The sequence below is a fragment of the Tursiops truncatus genome, chromosome 14, assembly GCF_011762595.2.
Source record: "Tursiops truncatus isolate mTurTru1 chromosome 14, mTurTru1.mat.Y, whole genome shotgun sequence".
Classification (NCBI taxonomy): domain Eukaryota; kingdom Metazoa; phylum Chordata; class Mammalia; order Artiodactyla; family Delphinidae; genus Tursiops; species Tursiops truncatus.
In genome coordinates, this window is record NC_047047.1 from 8,887,600 (window position 1) to 8,903,387 (window position 15,788).

Here is a 15,788-nt window from a genome sequence, read left to right on the forward strand (position 1 = left end):
CCCTGCAGGCTGAGCCCCTGGCCCAGCTCTGATTTCTTCCTCCCTGGCGTGTTTTCCAGTCTCTACCCAGTTGCTCACCAGTCCAAGACTCTGAACTTGATGTAGCTGGAGAGGCAGGGCAGCTGCAAGGGGCAAGCGAGAGGGGCAGTGGGTGCCTGCTCGGATGGCCTGGGCCTTGCTGAAACTGGGAGCAGGTGGAAAGTCCGGAGTCTGGGTCAAGGCCTGGCTCGGTTACCAGTGAGCCCAGTGGGACTGACCATGGGAGCTTATGGACCTTTGGCTGTGGGCCCCCCACTGCATCGGCCCTTTGCAAGGGCCTGGGAAAGGCCTTGCACTGTGTCCCATGATCATTTTGTATTCTTATTCTTAAAATGGCCCCTCATTATATAAGTTCCCTAGTGGACCTGGCTTCCCTGGTGGCACAGTGGTTAAGAATCCGCCTGCCAATGCAGGGGACATGGGTTCGAGCCCTGGTCTGGGAAGATCCCATATGCCGCAGAGCAACTAAGTCCGCAAGCCACAACTACTGAGCCCACGTGCCACAACTACTGAAGCCTGTGTGCCTACAGACGGTGCTCTGCAACAAGGGAAGCCATGAAAATGAGAAGTCCACGCACCTCAACGAAGACCCAACACAGTCAAAAATAAAAACAAATAAATAAATAAATGTATAAAATTTATTTTTAAATTTTATAAAATAAATCGGGTCCTAGTGGACCAGAGTCCACCCTACTTTGGGCTGCATGATTGCGGTCCTCACACGGCCCTTCACTCTGGAGGCGTGTTTACCAAGCCTCATGGGGAGGCTGTAGGCCTCGAATGTCTTCCTCACATTTAACAGTTAACCTTTATTTATTTATTTTATTTTAATTTAATTTAATTTTTTTTTGGCCATGCCCTGCAGCTTGTGGGATCTTAGTTCCCCGACCAGGGATTGAACCTGGGCCCTCAGCACTGAGAGGACAGAGTCCTAACCACTGGACCGCCAAGGAATTCCCTAGCACCTAACCTTTAAACAGCGGGACATCTATCTCCTCAAAGAGTAAATCATAATAGCTGCCACTCTGGGGAGGCTTCTGTCGTCCCCAGCATGTCCTGAATGGTCTACGTGGATCACCTGAGAGACCCACCCCGCCCACAACCCCAGAAGCCAGGAGCTATGATCATTCCTATTTTCAGACAGGAACACTGTGGCACAGAGAGGCTGAGTTCCTGAAGTTCTCATGTAACATGCAGAGCCCCTACCCACTCTGGCAAGGCCTGACTGTCCCTATTTACCGAGCGGGACTGAGGCCCAGAGAGGGACTTGCTTGAGATCGCACGGTAAGGGGTAGAATCAGGATTGGAACCCAAGCTTCTGAGTCTTGCCTCTGCTCTGCCCTCAGTTATAAAAACAAAAAATCCACGTATAAAACAGAGCTGTTGGGGCTGAGGCCTGAGTGGGCCCCAAATCCTCTCAGCTGGAGCCTCTCCTCTGCTCACAGCAGTTCCTGGGGTGTGGCCTGGGGTCCTCAGTTCTCCACTCCCCTCTCCTTTTCCCCTTGCCATGGAAGCCGAGGGTCAGGGGGAGCGGGGAAAGAAAGGGCTTTTCAGCTGAGCATCTGGTTAGTAAGCTACGAGGAGATCACCCAGGTTAAGGAAGGACACTGGAAGTGGAGAGATGGGAGTCGTTGGGCATCCAGGTCTTCCAAAGTACCAAACCCTCCATATCTGAATTTATGGTGGAACCATCTGTTCATCCACCCTTGGGAAGTCTCCTCCCCTTTCCCAGTTCCTTGTCTTGATTCCCCTCCTGTCCGGGAGCCCTTGAACTGCTAACTGGCACAGACCATTTTCAGCAGCGCGCCCCCTGCAGCCTGCCTTGCTGGGGCCCTGACCAGCTGTTCTCAGATGCCACTGGCTGTGCAGTCATCCCGCCACTTCCGAGTGAGTTCACATCTGCCTGCTGCACTTCCAGAGGGCTAGTGACAATGAGGCCTGCACCCAAATCGCCCCAGCGCCGGAGACTGTCTTCAGGCAATGGGTGACGGTCCAGAGTGTGTTTGGACATCTTCAGACATTGGAAGCTCTCTTTCAAGGATGAAGGGGGGCCTGGCCCCCCTGACTGCACCTCCCCACTGTCTTCTGAGCCTGAAGGAAGCTAAACGTGAGCGAGGACATCCAAGGCCCTGAGCATCCACAGAGCAACTAAGGATTCCAGCCATGAGCTTCATCACAGCTAGAAAAGGTGGGAGGGAGCAAGGGTGGGGGGTGGACTGGGCCCCCTCTAAAATCTCTCCCTACTTTAAGAATCTATAAAGTCACCCAAGAAGGTGGGGATTATGAGGAATGGTTAAAAATGATGACTCATAGGGACTTCCCTCGTGGCGCAGTGGGTCAGAATCCGCCTGCCAATGCAGGGGACATGTGTTTGATCCCTGGTCCGGGAAGATCCCACATGCCACGGAGCAGCTAACCCTGTGCGCCATAACTACTGAGCCTGCGCTCTAGAGCCCGCGAGCCACAACCACTGAGCCCACGTGCCACAACTACTGAAGCCCGCGTGCCTAGAGCCCGTGCTCCACAACAAGAGAAGCCACCACAATGAGAAACCCGCGCACCACAACAAAGAGTAGCCTCTGCTCGCCGCAACTAGAGAAAGCCCGTGCGCAGCAACGAAGACCCAACGCAGCCAAAAGTAAATTAAAAAAAAAAAAAAAAAGATGACTCACGAGGAGGCAGAAGATTCTACGAGAAGCAGGGAGGAGGGTCCACAGAAGGGTAGCTAATTTCACGTCACACAAATGTAAGGTAGGTATAAGGAAAGCAAAACACTCCCTGGGTAGCCAGACAGATGCCACACAAAGTTCTGTACACTCTCACTTATGGGAGTGCCCAAGTTCTCTCTCACACTGCATACCCTTATTTTACACACAGCTCTTAGAAGCCTGGCGTGGAGTCAAAAAGCAATCAAGGCTCTCCCAGGGCTTGGAGAAAACTGACATCCACACCGCTGATAGGTGACTGAGAAGGACTGAAAGGCTTTAGGAATCAGACTACAGAACCCCACAGAGAAGAGCATGTTGGGGCCATTTAATGTGGGAACAAACAGCCCCACACTACATGTAGCCAGCATGCAGCTGTGTTCCTGCAGTGCCTCTAAGCCATCAATAAAGAGCTATAATTATATTCAGGGCGCATTGCCTAGAAGATAAGAAAATGCAGAATACAATTTAGAATGAGTCTTGAAAGTGATTGCTTTTTTTTTTTTAATGTAGGTGAAAGGGCACATTTAAGTTCTCTGGAAAGTTCAGTTGTAGGGTCCATTCTTTTTTTTTTGGCGGTACGCGGGCCTCTCACTGTTGTGGCCTCTCCCGTTGTGGAGCACAGGCTCCGGACGCACAGGCTCAGTGGCCATGGCTCACGGGCCCAGCTGCTCCGCGGCACGTAGGATCTTCTCGGACCGGGGCACGAACCCGCGTCCCCTGCATCGGCAGGCAGACTCTCAACCACTGCGCCACCAGGGAAGCCGCATTTCTTTTTTTTTTTTAAACCTAGCCTCCTTGATCATTAGCTGAAATCATCTGGGTCATTTATTGGTTTCCCTTTTTTTTTTTTTTTTTGGCCTCACAGCACTTGGTTGTGGGATCTTAGTTCCCGGACCAGGGATCGAATCCAGGCCCTCAGCAGTGGGAGCGTAGAGTCCTAACCACTGGACTGCCAGGAAATTCCCCCCATTCATTTCAAGTGAGGTTCTCTGTAATATGTCTTGGGCTTCCTCATGCTCCCTATCAGGCAGTGTCCCCGCCCCCTCCCGCCGTGCTTCGTGGCCCCTACCTTCCATCCACACGCCCCCACAAACACCCAAACCCCCTTCTGTTTGTGGTGCAGGAGGAAGAGGGCGGGCGTGACGGCACAGCAATACCTGAATCTGGAAGGTCAGGATCTGGTTCCATATGGGGCTCTCGGTTTGCATCTGCACGTGTGTCTTGAGCTGGGAACATCCCAAAGCAGTGTCAGTGCCAGCCTGTCCCCTCCTCCCTCCACTGGCCTCACCTCCCAGCCCTTCCGGTCCAGCCCACAGGTGAACCTGTCTGCAGCACAGGGCTGGTCATGGGAATCCCTGGTCCAAAGACACTTTGACAACTTCTCATGCGCTACAACTCTGGTCCTTTGAGTAGCTACCTAGATCCAGACTCCTTCATATTTTCCCTTAAATCAGCTTTCAACTAACTTTTAAATAGATACAGGGTTACTAACTTTATTATATCAGTGCAAACACATAGATTTTGTTAGATAAACTCTAAGATCCCAATAAAAAGTCAGCAATAACAATGCTGATGGTATCCCCCTTTCTAAAACATCACTTGACTTCATTTTTAAACCTAGCCTTACTCTAAGCAACCGTGTCAGTGAAACCAAGGGTTAGTTGAACTGCTTAAACTTTTTCATACACTCTAAGAAAAACACAGAAATACTAAAATTTTTGAAAAAATGTATGCCTCTACCACCCAACAGTATCTCACCTACTTCCAGGGTTCCTAAACCACTCATTGGGAAATAAATACTCAGTGTAGTGGCTTCAAACTATGTCCACACCTCCCTTTGATACTCTCCCCTTCAAAAGGCGGACACTAACCTCCCTCCCCTCACGTATGGGCTGGATTTAATGACTTCTTCTAATAGGTAGAATATGGTGGAAATGATGGTTGATGAATTCTGAAACAAATCTAACCCAGCATTCCCCAGATTTGAACATGCGATCTTTTTTTTGCACATAACATCCATCAACACCCTTTGGAAAATGCTACCGTATGTTCATAGACGTTCATGGAATGTCAGCAACTCTCTTGCCCAGAACCTTCAACTTCTAGATGAAGAAACTGAGGTCCAAAGCGGACAGTGACAGTTTCAATGTTGTGCATTTGCGGGCATGTTGTTTCATCCACTTGTCCACTCATCCGTGCATTTGGGTGTTTGGTTTTCGGTGGGCATCTTCTCTATGCAGGGCACTGGGCACAGCTCTGGGATACAGGCTGACTAAGCCATGGCCTCCACCTTCACAGAGGCCCGGGTCCAGTGGGATCATATCACCCATAAATGGAAGAACTGGGATACAACACCTGGGGTCCTGGCCACTTTTCCTCCACACCATTTTTTTTTAGGTGCCAATTTCTCTAAGTCTCAGACCATTTTTACACTTACCTTTTCCCCAATTAGTTCCACCTCCAACATAGGACTCACTGAGTGGTGTTTCTCTAAGAGCAAAGAAGTTAAAAGATTTCTGAGATAGCAGCATTTTTTTTTTTTCAGGAGAAGGAAATGGAGAAGTGATAGAACAACTTAAAACCCTCCCCCATAATTTGGTTTGGTGCCGCGTGGGCAGACACCTCCCATTTCCACCCTGTCTCCATGTGCTGTTGTGTGTCCTGGCACACAACAGCAGCGGGGGTGGGGCCTGGCATAGGGAACCTTGAGTCTGCATCTGGGCATCAAAGACAGGGCAGGGGCACATGGCCCATTTTAAAGGGACCTTCATAAAACCATTCTTGGCAGATTTCAGTCTCCCTCTCTCCCCCATCCCAAATCGTGGTGTCAAGACGGAACTGGGGAGCCCCAGGAAAAACCAGAGTGCCACCGGCTAGGGAATCTCAGGGTCAGCCCCTCCCCCGCCCTGACTGACTGAGGTGGAGATCCTCGGCGCAGTAGATGAAGAACTGTAAGTAGGCCACATTGATGGGCACCACCGATGACTTGAAGATCTGAATGTCAGTGTCATCAGCCCTGTAGGTCAGCTTTTGATCTACCTGGAGAGACCAGAGAGCTAATAGGGTCAGAGTCTTAGGGAGGTCACAGCCAGCAGACTTGGCTTCCCCAACCTTCCGCTTGGTTGGGGTGGGGATGGACAACCCTGAAGGGACACAGTGGACAAACGAAAGCATGTGAAGAGCAGTGGCCTCTTGGGGGGCCCACGGGGGACCCCACGGAAGCAGCCAGGGTAGGAAATGTTCCTGGGGTGTTGGGGGGACAGCCTCACCGGTGCCTGGTCTCCCACACCGAGGGCAGAGATGGTGACTTTCAGGTAGCCCCTCACACCACTGCTGGGTTCATTTGGCTGGCAGAGGCCAAGCCATTTCCTCAGGAGTGTGTGACCTGGAGAGGCAGAGGGCCCATGGGAGACCAGCCTCCAATCTCTATTCTTCTTCCCTGAAACCAGCCTTTGCTTCTGTAGGAGACGGGTGTGGAAACGTGTCTCATATATTCTGGTTCCCAGCCAGGGGCAGGGGGAAATGGGAGTCACTCCTACCTTTAAGCAAAAGCTGCCCGCTATTGCCTTTAGGAAATAGGGACCCTCCTTTCCCATCCAGGGAACTTATAGTTGTTACTGTCCTGGTCTGAGAGAGGCAAATATTTTCCCCAACCCTAAGTCCCAACCTCAACCTGGTATGTATGTTATGGTCAGGTCTACTCAAAACTCAAACACTGGCCACACATTGTGAATCAACCATACTTCAATTAAAAGAAATAAAATAAACAACAACAGCAACAAAATTCAAACACTGGCATAAAATAGAAATTCAACCCAAGGCTGCGATAAAAAATTAGCATTTGACCCAAAGAGATGCTTTGATTTTTGTAGAGAAAGACGCTATTATAAAACAAGATAAAATACCATGAAGTACAGTAAAATGTTAAGTACAGAAAATAATTCACACCTTCTAATACTCTCCCCCCCATGTGTTGAACATACAGGGATTTTGAGATGATTTCAACACCTGACCTGGTTTTTCTCAGAAGACACACATATTTCCAACAACTGCTACCTACCTGGAGAGTTGTAGATGAACCCAATATCTGTCTGAAAAGACAAGAATAGAGTAAGGATTAGTTAGGGCCTCCAGCCAACCAACTTGATGACAATACGAGTACTTGTTCCACCCTAATTCCTTTAATCTTTACAATGACCTGGAAGTTGGGCCATTATCATAGTGGAGGCCATTATCACCTCCACTCTACAGAGGAGGATACTGAGTTTGAGCCCGAAGTTTTACAACTAGTAAGTGAGGTGACCTGGATTGAAAGGATTCTTGACCCCCACCAGCACTGCTGGCCAACACAGCGTTATTCTTCCCTACCCCTGGGGGGTGGGGAAAGGTGTCTCCCGTCCTGGGGAAGAGGATGGTCAAGGGAGGACTTGGTAAAGAGACTATGGGTTTTCCCCTTTCCCCTGGGAGACAGTTTTTGACTCCCTGAGGCCTGAGGGATGCAGTACAGGATTGAAGATGGTGTGGGGCAAGGTACCGCAGAACATTCAGGCCACCCTTGGAAGGGTCCATAGAGCAAGCCCCAAGTTTTGCATGCAGGACTGCTTTAAAGCTCAGTCAGCCCCTTGGGTTAGGTAGGCAAAGATTTCTTAGATCCAACAACAAAAACACAACCCATAAACGAAATTTTTGATAAATTGGACTTCATCGAAATGTAAAACTTCTGCTCTTTGAAAGACACTGTTAAGAAAATGGAAAGAAGGCTTCCCTGGTTGGCACAGTGGTTAAGAATCCTCCTGCCAATGCAGGGGACATGGGTTCGAGCCCTGGTCTGGGAAGATCCCACATGCCGTGGAGCAACTAAGCCTGTGCACCACAACTACTGAGCCTGCGCTCTAGAGCCCCTGTGCCACAACTACTAAGTCTACGTGCCACAACTACTGAAACCTGTGTGCCTAGAGCCCGTGCTCTGCAACAAGAGAAGCCACCACAATGAGAAGCCCGCACACCACAAAGAAAGGTAGCCCCTGCTCGCCACAAAGCCCACGTGCAGCAACAAAGACCCAACACAGCCAAAAATAAATAAATAAACTTATTTTTTTTTTAAAAAAAAAGAACCCTTAAGAAAGAAAAGAACATGAAAGGAGACGTGATATACTGGGAGAACATTTTTCCAAATCATTTATCTGATAAAGGACTTGTATCCAGAATATATAAGAAAATCTCAAAACTCCATAGTAAGAAAACAAACAACCCAATGAAAACAAGCAAAAGATTTGAACAGACACTTCATCAAAGAAGTTAAATAGCAAATACTTGAAAAGATGCTCAACATCATCAGGGAAGTGTAAATTATAATCATGACAAGATACCACCACACGTACTTAGAAGAGCCAAAATTTAAAAGATGGACAGTATCAAGTTTGCATAAGAATGTGGAGCAACTGGAACTCTAATATGTACTGCTGGTGGGAATATAAAATGGTAGAACCTATCTGGAATTTTTGGGAAAAAACTGCTAGGAATTTTCTTTAAAAGTTAAACACACACCTACCATATGAGGTAGTCATTTCACTTCTACATATTTAGTCAAGAGACATCAGAGCATAGGTCCATGCTAAGACTTATACATCAGTGTTACAGCAGCTTTGTTTTAATAGCGCCAAGCTGGAAACAATCTAAACGTCCATCAGCAGATGAATGGATCAACAACCTGTGGTATGTCCATAAATGGAATACTATTCAGCAATAAGAAGGAATGAACTATTGATCCATGCAACAACATGGATGAATCTCAAAAGAATTATGCTGATTGAAAGAAGCCAAACAACAATAAAGTACATGCTGTATGATTCCATTTGGATACAATTCTAGAAAATGCAAAGCAATGTGTAGTTACAGAAAGCAGACCAGTGGTTGTCTGGGGATGGGAGCAGGAAGGATTGGAGGAAGAGGGAAGAATTACAAAGAGGCACAAGGAAACTTTGGAGGGTGATAGATATGATCGATATGTTCATTACCTTGATTGTGATCATGGTTTCATGGTTGTATACATATTTTAAAACATGAAATTATACATTTAAAATATGTATAGGGAATTCCCGGGCAGTCCAGTGGTTAGGACTCAGCATTTTCACTGCCTTGGCCCGGGTTCAATCCCTGGTCGGGGGACTAAGATCCTGATAAAATAAAATAGTATAATTCATTGTATGTCAATTGTACCTCAATAAAGCTAGAAGAAAACAAACCAAAATGAAACTCAGTCACCTCTAACGAAGCCATAGATCTAGGCAGTGATCATCAATAGCTCTTAACAACATAAAAAGAGACCAACAGTCGTTCTGTGTCTCCTGGTGACATCATCTTGCCAAATAATTGACCCAAGTCTGATCTAGCCTATAGATAGGAAATACCTGGGCAGAGAGACGTGAGAACTGATCCCCTGGAAGTACAACCAGCAAAATCCAGACTGAGGGAAAACTGCAGGACAAACTATCCAGTTGCTTCAACAAATAAATGGCAAGGTAAACTAGGGGGCAGGACCGACTGAATGAAATACACCTAAACGTAACATTTTAACCAACTGCAGTGTGTGCACCTGGTTTGGATCCTGATTTGAACAAACTGTAAATGGAATTCACAAGACAATTAGGGAAATGTGAGCACTGACTAGATATTAGTGCTCTCCAGGGATTATAAAAAGGTGTTTAGATGTAGTCATCGTCTTTGGTTATGCTTAATAAAATCTGTATGTTTTAGAAATAGGTAATGAAATATTTAAAAATAAAATGATGTCTGAGATTTGATTCAAAATCTGTAGGGGGATAAAAAAAGAAAAAAAGATCTGCAGGGGAGAGGGAGGGGGCAGGTGTAGATAAAACATGATGACATGATTGACAACGAATTGGTGAAGGTGAGTGATGGGGATGGGGGAATTCTTGATACCATTCTCTCTACTTTTGTGTATGTTTGAAATTTTCCAAAAAAGGAATATATATATTTTTAAAAGCTCAGGTTTTTCCCTGACCTCTAAAACGTATTCAACATTCGGTCATCGTCTGGAAGTCGCACAGTGGCCTTTGTCAAAATGAATGGATAAAGAAGATGTGGAACATATATACAATGGAATATTACTCAGCCATAAAAAGAAACGAAATTGAGTTATTTGTAGTGAGGTGGATGGACCTAGAGTCTGTCATACAGAGTGAAGTAAGTCAGGAAGAGAAAGACAAATACCGTATGCTAACACATATATATGGAATATAAGGGAAAAAAAAGTCATGAAGAACCTAGGGGTAAGATGGGAATAAAGACACAGACCTACTAGAGAATGGACTTGGGGATATGGGGAGGGGGAAGGGTAAGCTGTGACAAAGTGAGAGAGTGGCGTGGACATATATACACTAACAAACGTAAGGTAGATAGCTAGTGGGAAGCAGCCGCATAGCACAGGGAGATCAGCTCGGTGCTTTGTGACCACCTAGAGGGGTGGGATAGGGAGGGTGGGAGGGAGGGAGACGCAAGAGGGAAGAGATATGGGAACATATGTATATGTATAACTGATTCACTCTGTTATAAAGCAGAAACTAACACACCATTGTAAAGCAATTATACCCCAATAAAGATGTTAAAAAAACAAACAAACACATTTTGACCTCCTGCTACCCAGCCTCTCTAGAATCTCTTAATTTCTAAACCTGTGCTGCTTCCTTGAGGGTTAGGTGGGGGAGGGGCAGGTCATGACCCTTCTTGTGCTTATTACAAGTACTGTAGTGAGAAAGAAACCTTACTTTGATTTGCCCTAAATTTGCCTTTCCCAAGGGCTGGGCCCTTTTCCATGAGTTGCCAGATTTAGCAAATGAAAATACAGATGGCAGCTTAAATTAGAGTTACAGATAAACAATGTGGTGCTTCAAGGACAATGGTGCTTCAAGGACAAAGGACGACCCTGCCTGAAAAAGTTTCAGCGGTACACCCCCCTGCCAGACTCTTAATCACCTTCCCTACCATGTTACGATGGTTACGAAATTCCTGAGCCCACCTGGGCGACGCCCGCCTGGGCGATGGGACCTGTCCCAAATAAGGAAAGGCATCTGCCCTGTCCCACTCCCATCCTATAGAAGGAAGGTATATGTGCCGCGACCAATTGGTAAAGGAAAATTTCACCGCGGACCATTCCTTTGTTTTCTGGCTATAAAAACTGATCAATAGCACACGTTTGGGCTTGACTCTCCCAGACTACTAGGAAGCTGGCCCTCTGTTCCGGCAGCGACCCTTCCCTCTAATAAATTCTATCTTCTTTACATTCTGCCTTATGTCTGGAAATTCTTTTCCAACCCGCGTTCGGACAACGCCAACTTTTTTAGTATACGTAGGTCCCAAGCAATATTTCATGAGGAGCCATGAAATACTGGGGATATACTTATATTTAAAAGTACCTGTTGTTTAAGATTCAAAATTTCCGGGGCATCCTGTATTTAATCTGGCCACCCTAACTTTTCCTGATCTTCCTGGATTCGGAGAATCTTAGTTTAGCCCTTCATGACCGTGTGAACTTTCCTCACTTCTCAACCTGGGTCTTTCCCAAAGCAAATCTTTTTACTCTTGTCTTCATAGGCAGCAATCTTTCTCTAGGTTTCTCCAGCAATTTGGTTGACCTTTTGAGTCCTCTGCTTCCACAGTGTTATAAGTGTGGGGGGATTCAACGTGGCACCCAGCACTTTCATAAATGTTACATACTTTAATCCCCACAATGACCCTGTGGGTTGAGTATATTATTATCCCCATTTTACAGATGAGGAAGTAGAGGCTCCGAATAACTTGTCTAAATCACCCAGTTGGTAGGTGGATCCAAATCTGGATCTTGTAGCATCAAAATCCTTTCCCCTAGACTTAGAGCCCAGGGTGGGTCACTGTAACTGTTTCACCAAACCGCGCCTCCTCCATCCAGTGCTCACTTGGAATCTCCCGATCTCTGCATTGAATCTCATCACTGAGGAATTCATCACCTGCAGGGGAGTTTCCAGAAAGATCTCAGTTATTCACAAGCCCAATTTCCCCCAGCCCCATGGGAGGAATCATAAGGGTACATCTGGATTCTCCAGGATTTACTCAATGCTTCCTAATGGCTGACACTTCCATGTAGTTTTTCTCATTTAATTCGCAGAGGAGCCCTGTGAAGTTCATATATTGCAGCTCCATTTTACAGATGAGGAAATCGATCAGAGAGGACAATTCACTTGATCTCCACAAAGCAAATTGTTGCACTCAACTTTCTCCCCTGCATGCTGTCCTGGCTATTTCTCAAGAACATGTAAACTTTCAAGGGAGAAGTCTTGCTCCCCTTAGCCCTGTGCTGGGCACATAGGAAGCACTTGATAAATACATGCTCACCATTGTTACCGGGCTCCCTCTGATTGGAGAAAGGGATGTCCCATGTTGAGGGGACATTTGAAGGGTGGCATGAGAATACTGGCACATGGGAAAGGGCTGCTGTGTTCACCTCGGAGCTGAGCTCAGGGCCTATCAGTTGGCCTTCCATAACATTTGTTGAATGAATGAATGAATGAATGGATGAATGAATGAATGGAGTGTCCGGTTGCCGGGATAAAGAAGGTGGCAGAGGTGCTGCCTTGGGGTCAGAAAGACCATCTGATGTGACTCTAGCTCTACAGGTAAGGATGCGGGGCTGACGCACTTTCCAGAATTGAGGTGGGACAAGAAAGTGGACCCACCCTGTCCAGCACCTCACCTGGATTAAGATGGTGTCGTCGAAGAATTTTGCAGGAGCCTCATAAAAATTCTGAAAGAAGATCTGAAGCAGAGAGAGTCGGGGTGTGTTTAGGAGACATTCCTTCCACCACTTCCCCCAGGGACTCAGCAAGCCTGAAGCCTCAGACTAGCAGGTTTCTGCCCCGCTGTTCACCCATTTCAATGGCTTTCAGCTCACTACCACCTACCGCTCCCCCCACAGAAGCAGAGGCCTGCCAGGTCCCGGAGGGGTTTTCTATCCAGCAAAGGGTGGGATAAGGGATCCCTGGAGGACTTGTCAGAAGCAGACCAAGGCCCAGCTAACTGCCCTGGGATGGAGATTCAAGCCCCGGCTTCTTTCTAGATCGCCCTGGGAATTCCTTGGCGGTCCGGTGGTTAGGAGTCTGCGCTTTCACTGCCGAGGGCCTGGGTTCAATCCCTGGTCAGGGAACTAAGATCCCACAAGCTGAGCAACGCGGCCGAAAAAAAAAGATCGCCCTCTCGGTCCACTGCACCCCACTCCCTGCTGCAGCCAGAACCTCCTCCCCCAGATGCAGACCGGGCCCTGTCACTCTCCTGCTTGAATCCCTCCATGGCTCCCAAGTCCCGTCCATGACGGGGCCCCAGGGCGTTTTGAAGGCTCACCTCCGGCCACTCCCCTTCAACTACACCCATGTCTACAGTTCTGCCAACCAGCCCTGCCGCTTCTCCTTTCCAGGCCTCTGAGAACACTATTCCTTTTTCCTGAATTATCTTTCCCCATCCTGCCCTTTCGGAGTCCTCTCCAACCCCTGCTGCACCGTGCTTTTATCTTTTCCTTGGTGGTCTAGTCATCAATTAATTCGGCGCATGTTCATGGAGTTCCTACCGTGTCAGACACGATGCTGTGAGGTGGGGCTTCTGCAGTGGCCAGGGCTACAGAGGGTCTGCATTTCGCGGCTGCAATCCCTGTGCACCGCAGTCTTGCCCGGTTGTCATCCTTTATGTGTTCACATATGCGGGAGGCCCCCCACAGACCACTGGCTCCCCCCATGCAGGGCTCGGAATTACTCGCTCTCTATTCCCTGTGCCAAGCCCAGTGTTTGGCCCTCCATGCCCAGTAAGAGTTTGTGGAACAAACAAATGAAAGCACCCGTGTCAGGGAGCAAGCTTGCTGGCTGCCGGCAGGAAATGCCCGGCCCTTGGCTGGCCCTCCTGGCCCTAGTGCCCCCATTCGGCTCTGAAGGGCACGTGCTGCCCACCTCATTGAAGAAAGGGTTATTTCCCATCTTGATCCGCGTGTGGTGCTGGTAGCCTCCGATGACCACCTTCACCACCGGCTTGATGTCCTTGCCCATGAGCTGCCGGGCTTCAAACACCTTCACTCGGACCTGCAGAGGAGCGAACAGGGGAACTTGACGTTGGGCTCCCCTTCCCCAGTGGGGACTCTTCCCTAGAAGAACAATATGTTCTGATAAGAAACATCTACTGCGGATAGAAAGCGACCCCATGGGCCCTGGGAAGGCCATGGTTCCTTCTCTTTCCTTTTCTGGGAACTGTCACCTCCGCTTTGCCCTTTTCATCTTGGGTGTTTCTTGAGTGGTAGGACTTGTTACAGAATAAAGTCTAACATTTCTCAGTTTGCTGTCTTTTTAAGTTTGTCTGCGATCTTTTCAGGGAATCGAACATTTTAAAGTTCTGTGCAGTTGAATCTATGATCTGTGATTTGATCTGTGATTTCATCTCTGATTTGTGATTTCTTCTTCTTCTGCTTTTATATACTTTCCTGAGACTCAGTAAAGGGACGATGAAGTCTGAGCCTAGAATTAGAAGGTGGGAGGGAGAAGAGCCTGTAAGATCCAGGCTAAGGCCCCAGGGGAAGGAACTGGAGATGGCGGCGGCTGGCAGGGCACAGTCGTGGGAGCCTGTCGTGACTAGAGGTAGTAACAGCACGCAGCTCTCCCAGCCCAGCCCCTGGATCCGGCCATTCTCCATGAGGCCTCCTGTGTCTCCATCAAGTCCAGGGGCCCTTCAAGGATTAATACACATGCAGCTACCTGACCATCAGAGACAAGAGTGGTCAAACCATGCAAACAGGCCTCATGTCAGAACTTTGCCCTACGCACTAGTACGTAGGAAGGGTAGTGATTTGGGCACGCTGACCTTCTATCCTGTGGCCAGCTAGCCTCGTGAAGGGGGACAGGGCCAATGGGGAGAGGGAATGTTCTCCAAAGGAGGCGACAGCACGTGCAAAGGCCTGGTGGCTGGGGAGAAAGTCTTGAGAGTGGGGACTGTAAGTTGTGCAGGATGTTACAGCAGGGCGGGGCGGGGCAGGGGCAGGGGACAGAGTGGCCTGGGGGCCAGGCTTGGGTTATCAAGGGCCTGGGAAGCCATCGTAAGGAGTTTGGGTTATGTCCTGAGAACACTGGGAGTCCTCATTTTTAAGAACAGTTTTAGGCACACGCATGGCATGATAAGAAGGACTTTATTTATTTTTTGGCCACGTCATGCGGCATGTGGGATATTAGTTCACCGACCAGGGATCGAATCCATGCCCCCTGCTTCGGGAGCATGGAGTCTTAACCACTGGACTGCCAGGGAAGTCCCAAGAATGACATCTTGGAAAGACCACTTGGACTGAAAAATGGACAGGAGAGAGCTGGGGGCTGGGAGTTTGGGAGGAGCCTATTCAAGGTGGTCCAGAGAAGGGATGCTGTTGTCTGGGACCAGGGGATGGAAGAGGCAATGGAGAAATGGGTGCGGCCAGGTGATATGAAGAGCTAGGACTTGGCCACTGACTGGATGGGGGGCGGGGGTTGGGGGGAGGAGGGGCAGCCAAGGATGACTCCCAGTCTCCTGAGCACGTGGCAGCCACATGCAGAAGTTTCCCAGAATGGCCCCTGGAGGGGCAGAGGATGTGGTGAAGATCTGAGGACCTGGAGAGCAATCTGAAGCCCTGACCTTCCTCCATGACCTTGTAGAGAGGCAGGGATGGCCTGGGAACACAGTGAGGGTGTCGGCCAAATCATGTGGGCTTTCACCCTGGACGGCCTTACCTGGAAGTGCTGAGGCTTTGGGGACAGAGCCTTGTGTACAGCGGAGCTGGGAAACATCCGTTGCTGCCTGGTCACCTCTTGTGCCATTATGGCCAGGTGGTCTTCATCGCCTGGGGAAACATAGTCCATGGTGGGCTCTCAGAGGCTGGGGCTCAGGAGACTTGGAGGCATTTCCCCCATTTCAGTGTTCTATCCCCAGTGACCAGCTCCTGACTAAAATCATGGCCAAGAGGCCCTGACAAGGGCACATATCCTCCCC

General features: G+C 48.5%; 1 protein-coding gene across 1 annotated transcript in view; it reads right to left on the reverse strand.

Annotated features, from left to right (window-relative positions):
• FER1L5 (fer-1 like family member 5) overlaps nucleotides 1-15,788 on the reverse strand; it is a 48,160-nt gene that overhangs the window by 27,180 nt on the left and 5,192 nt on the right. Inside the window, 10 exon segments of the mRNA XM_073791753.1 lie at nucleotides 79-122; nucleotides 3,905-3,973; nucleotides 5,185-5,237; nucleotides 5,663-5,786; nucleotides 6,017-6,132; nucleotides 6,808-6,838; nucleotides 11,702-11,752; nucleotides 12,496-12,558; nucleotides 13,736-13,864; nucleotides 15,530-15,639. Of these exon segments, the coding sequence (XP_073647854.1) occupies nucleotides 79-122; nucleotides 3,905-3,973; nucleotides 5,185-5,237; nucleotides 5,663-5,786; nucleotides 6,017-6,132; nucleotides 6,808-6,838; nucleotides 11,702-11,752; nucleotides 12,496-12,558; nucleotides 13,736-13,864; nucleotides 15,530-15,639 (790 nt within the window).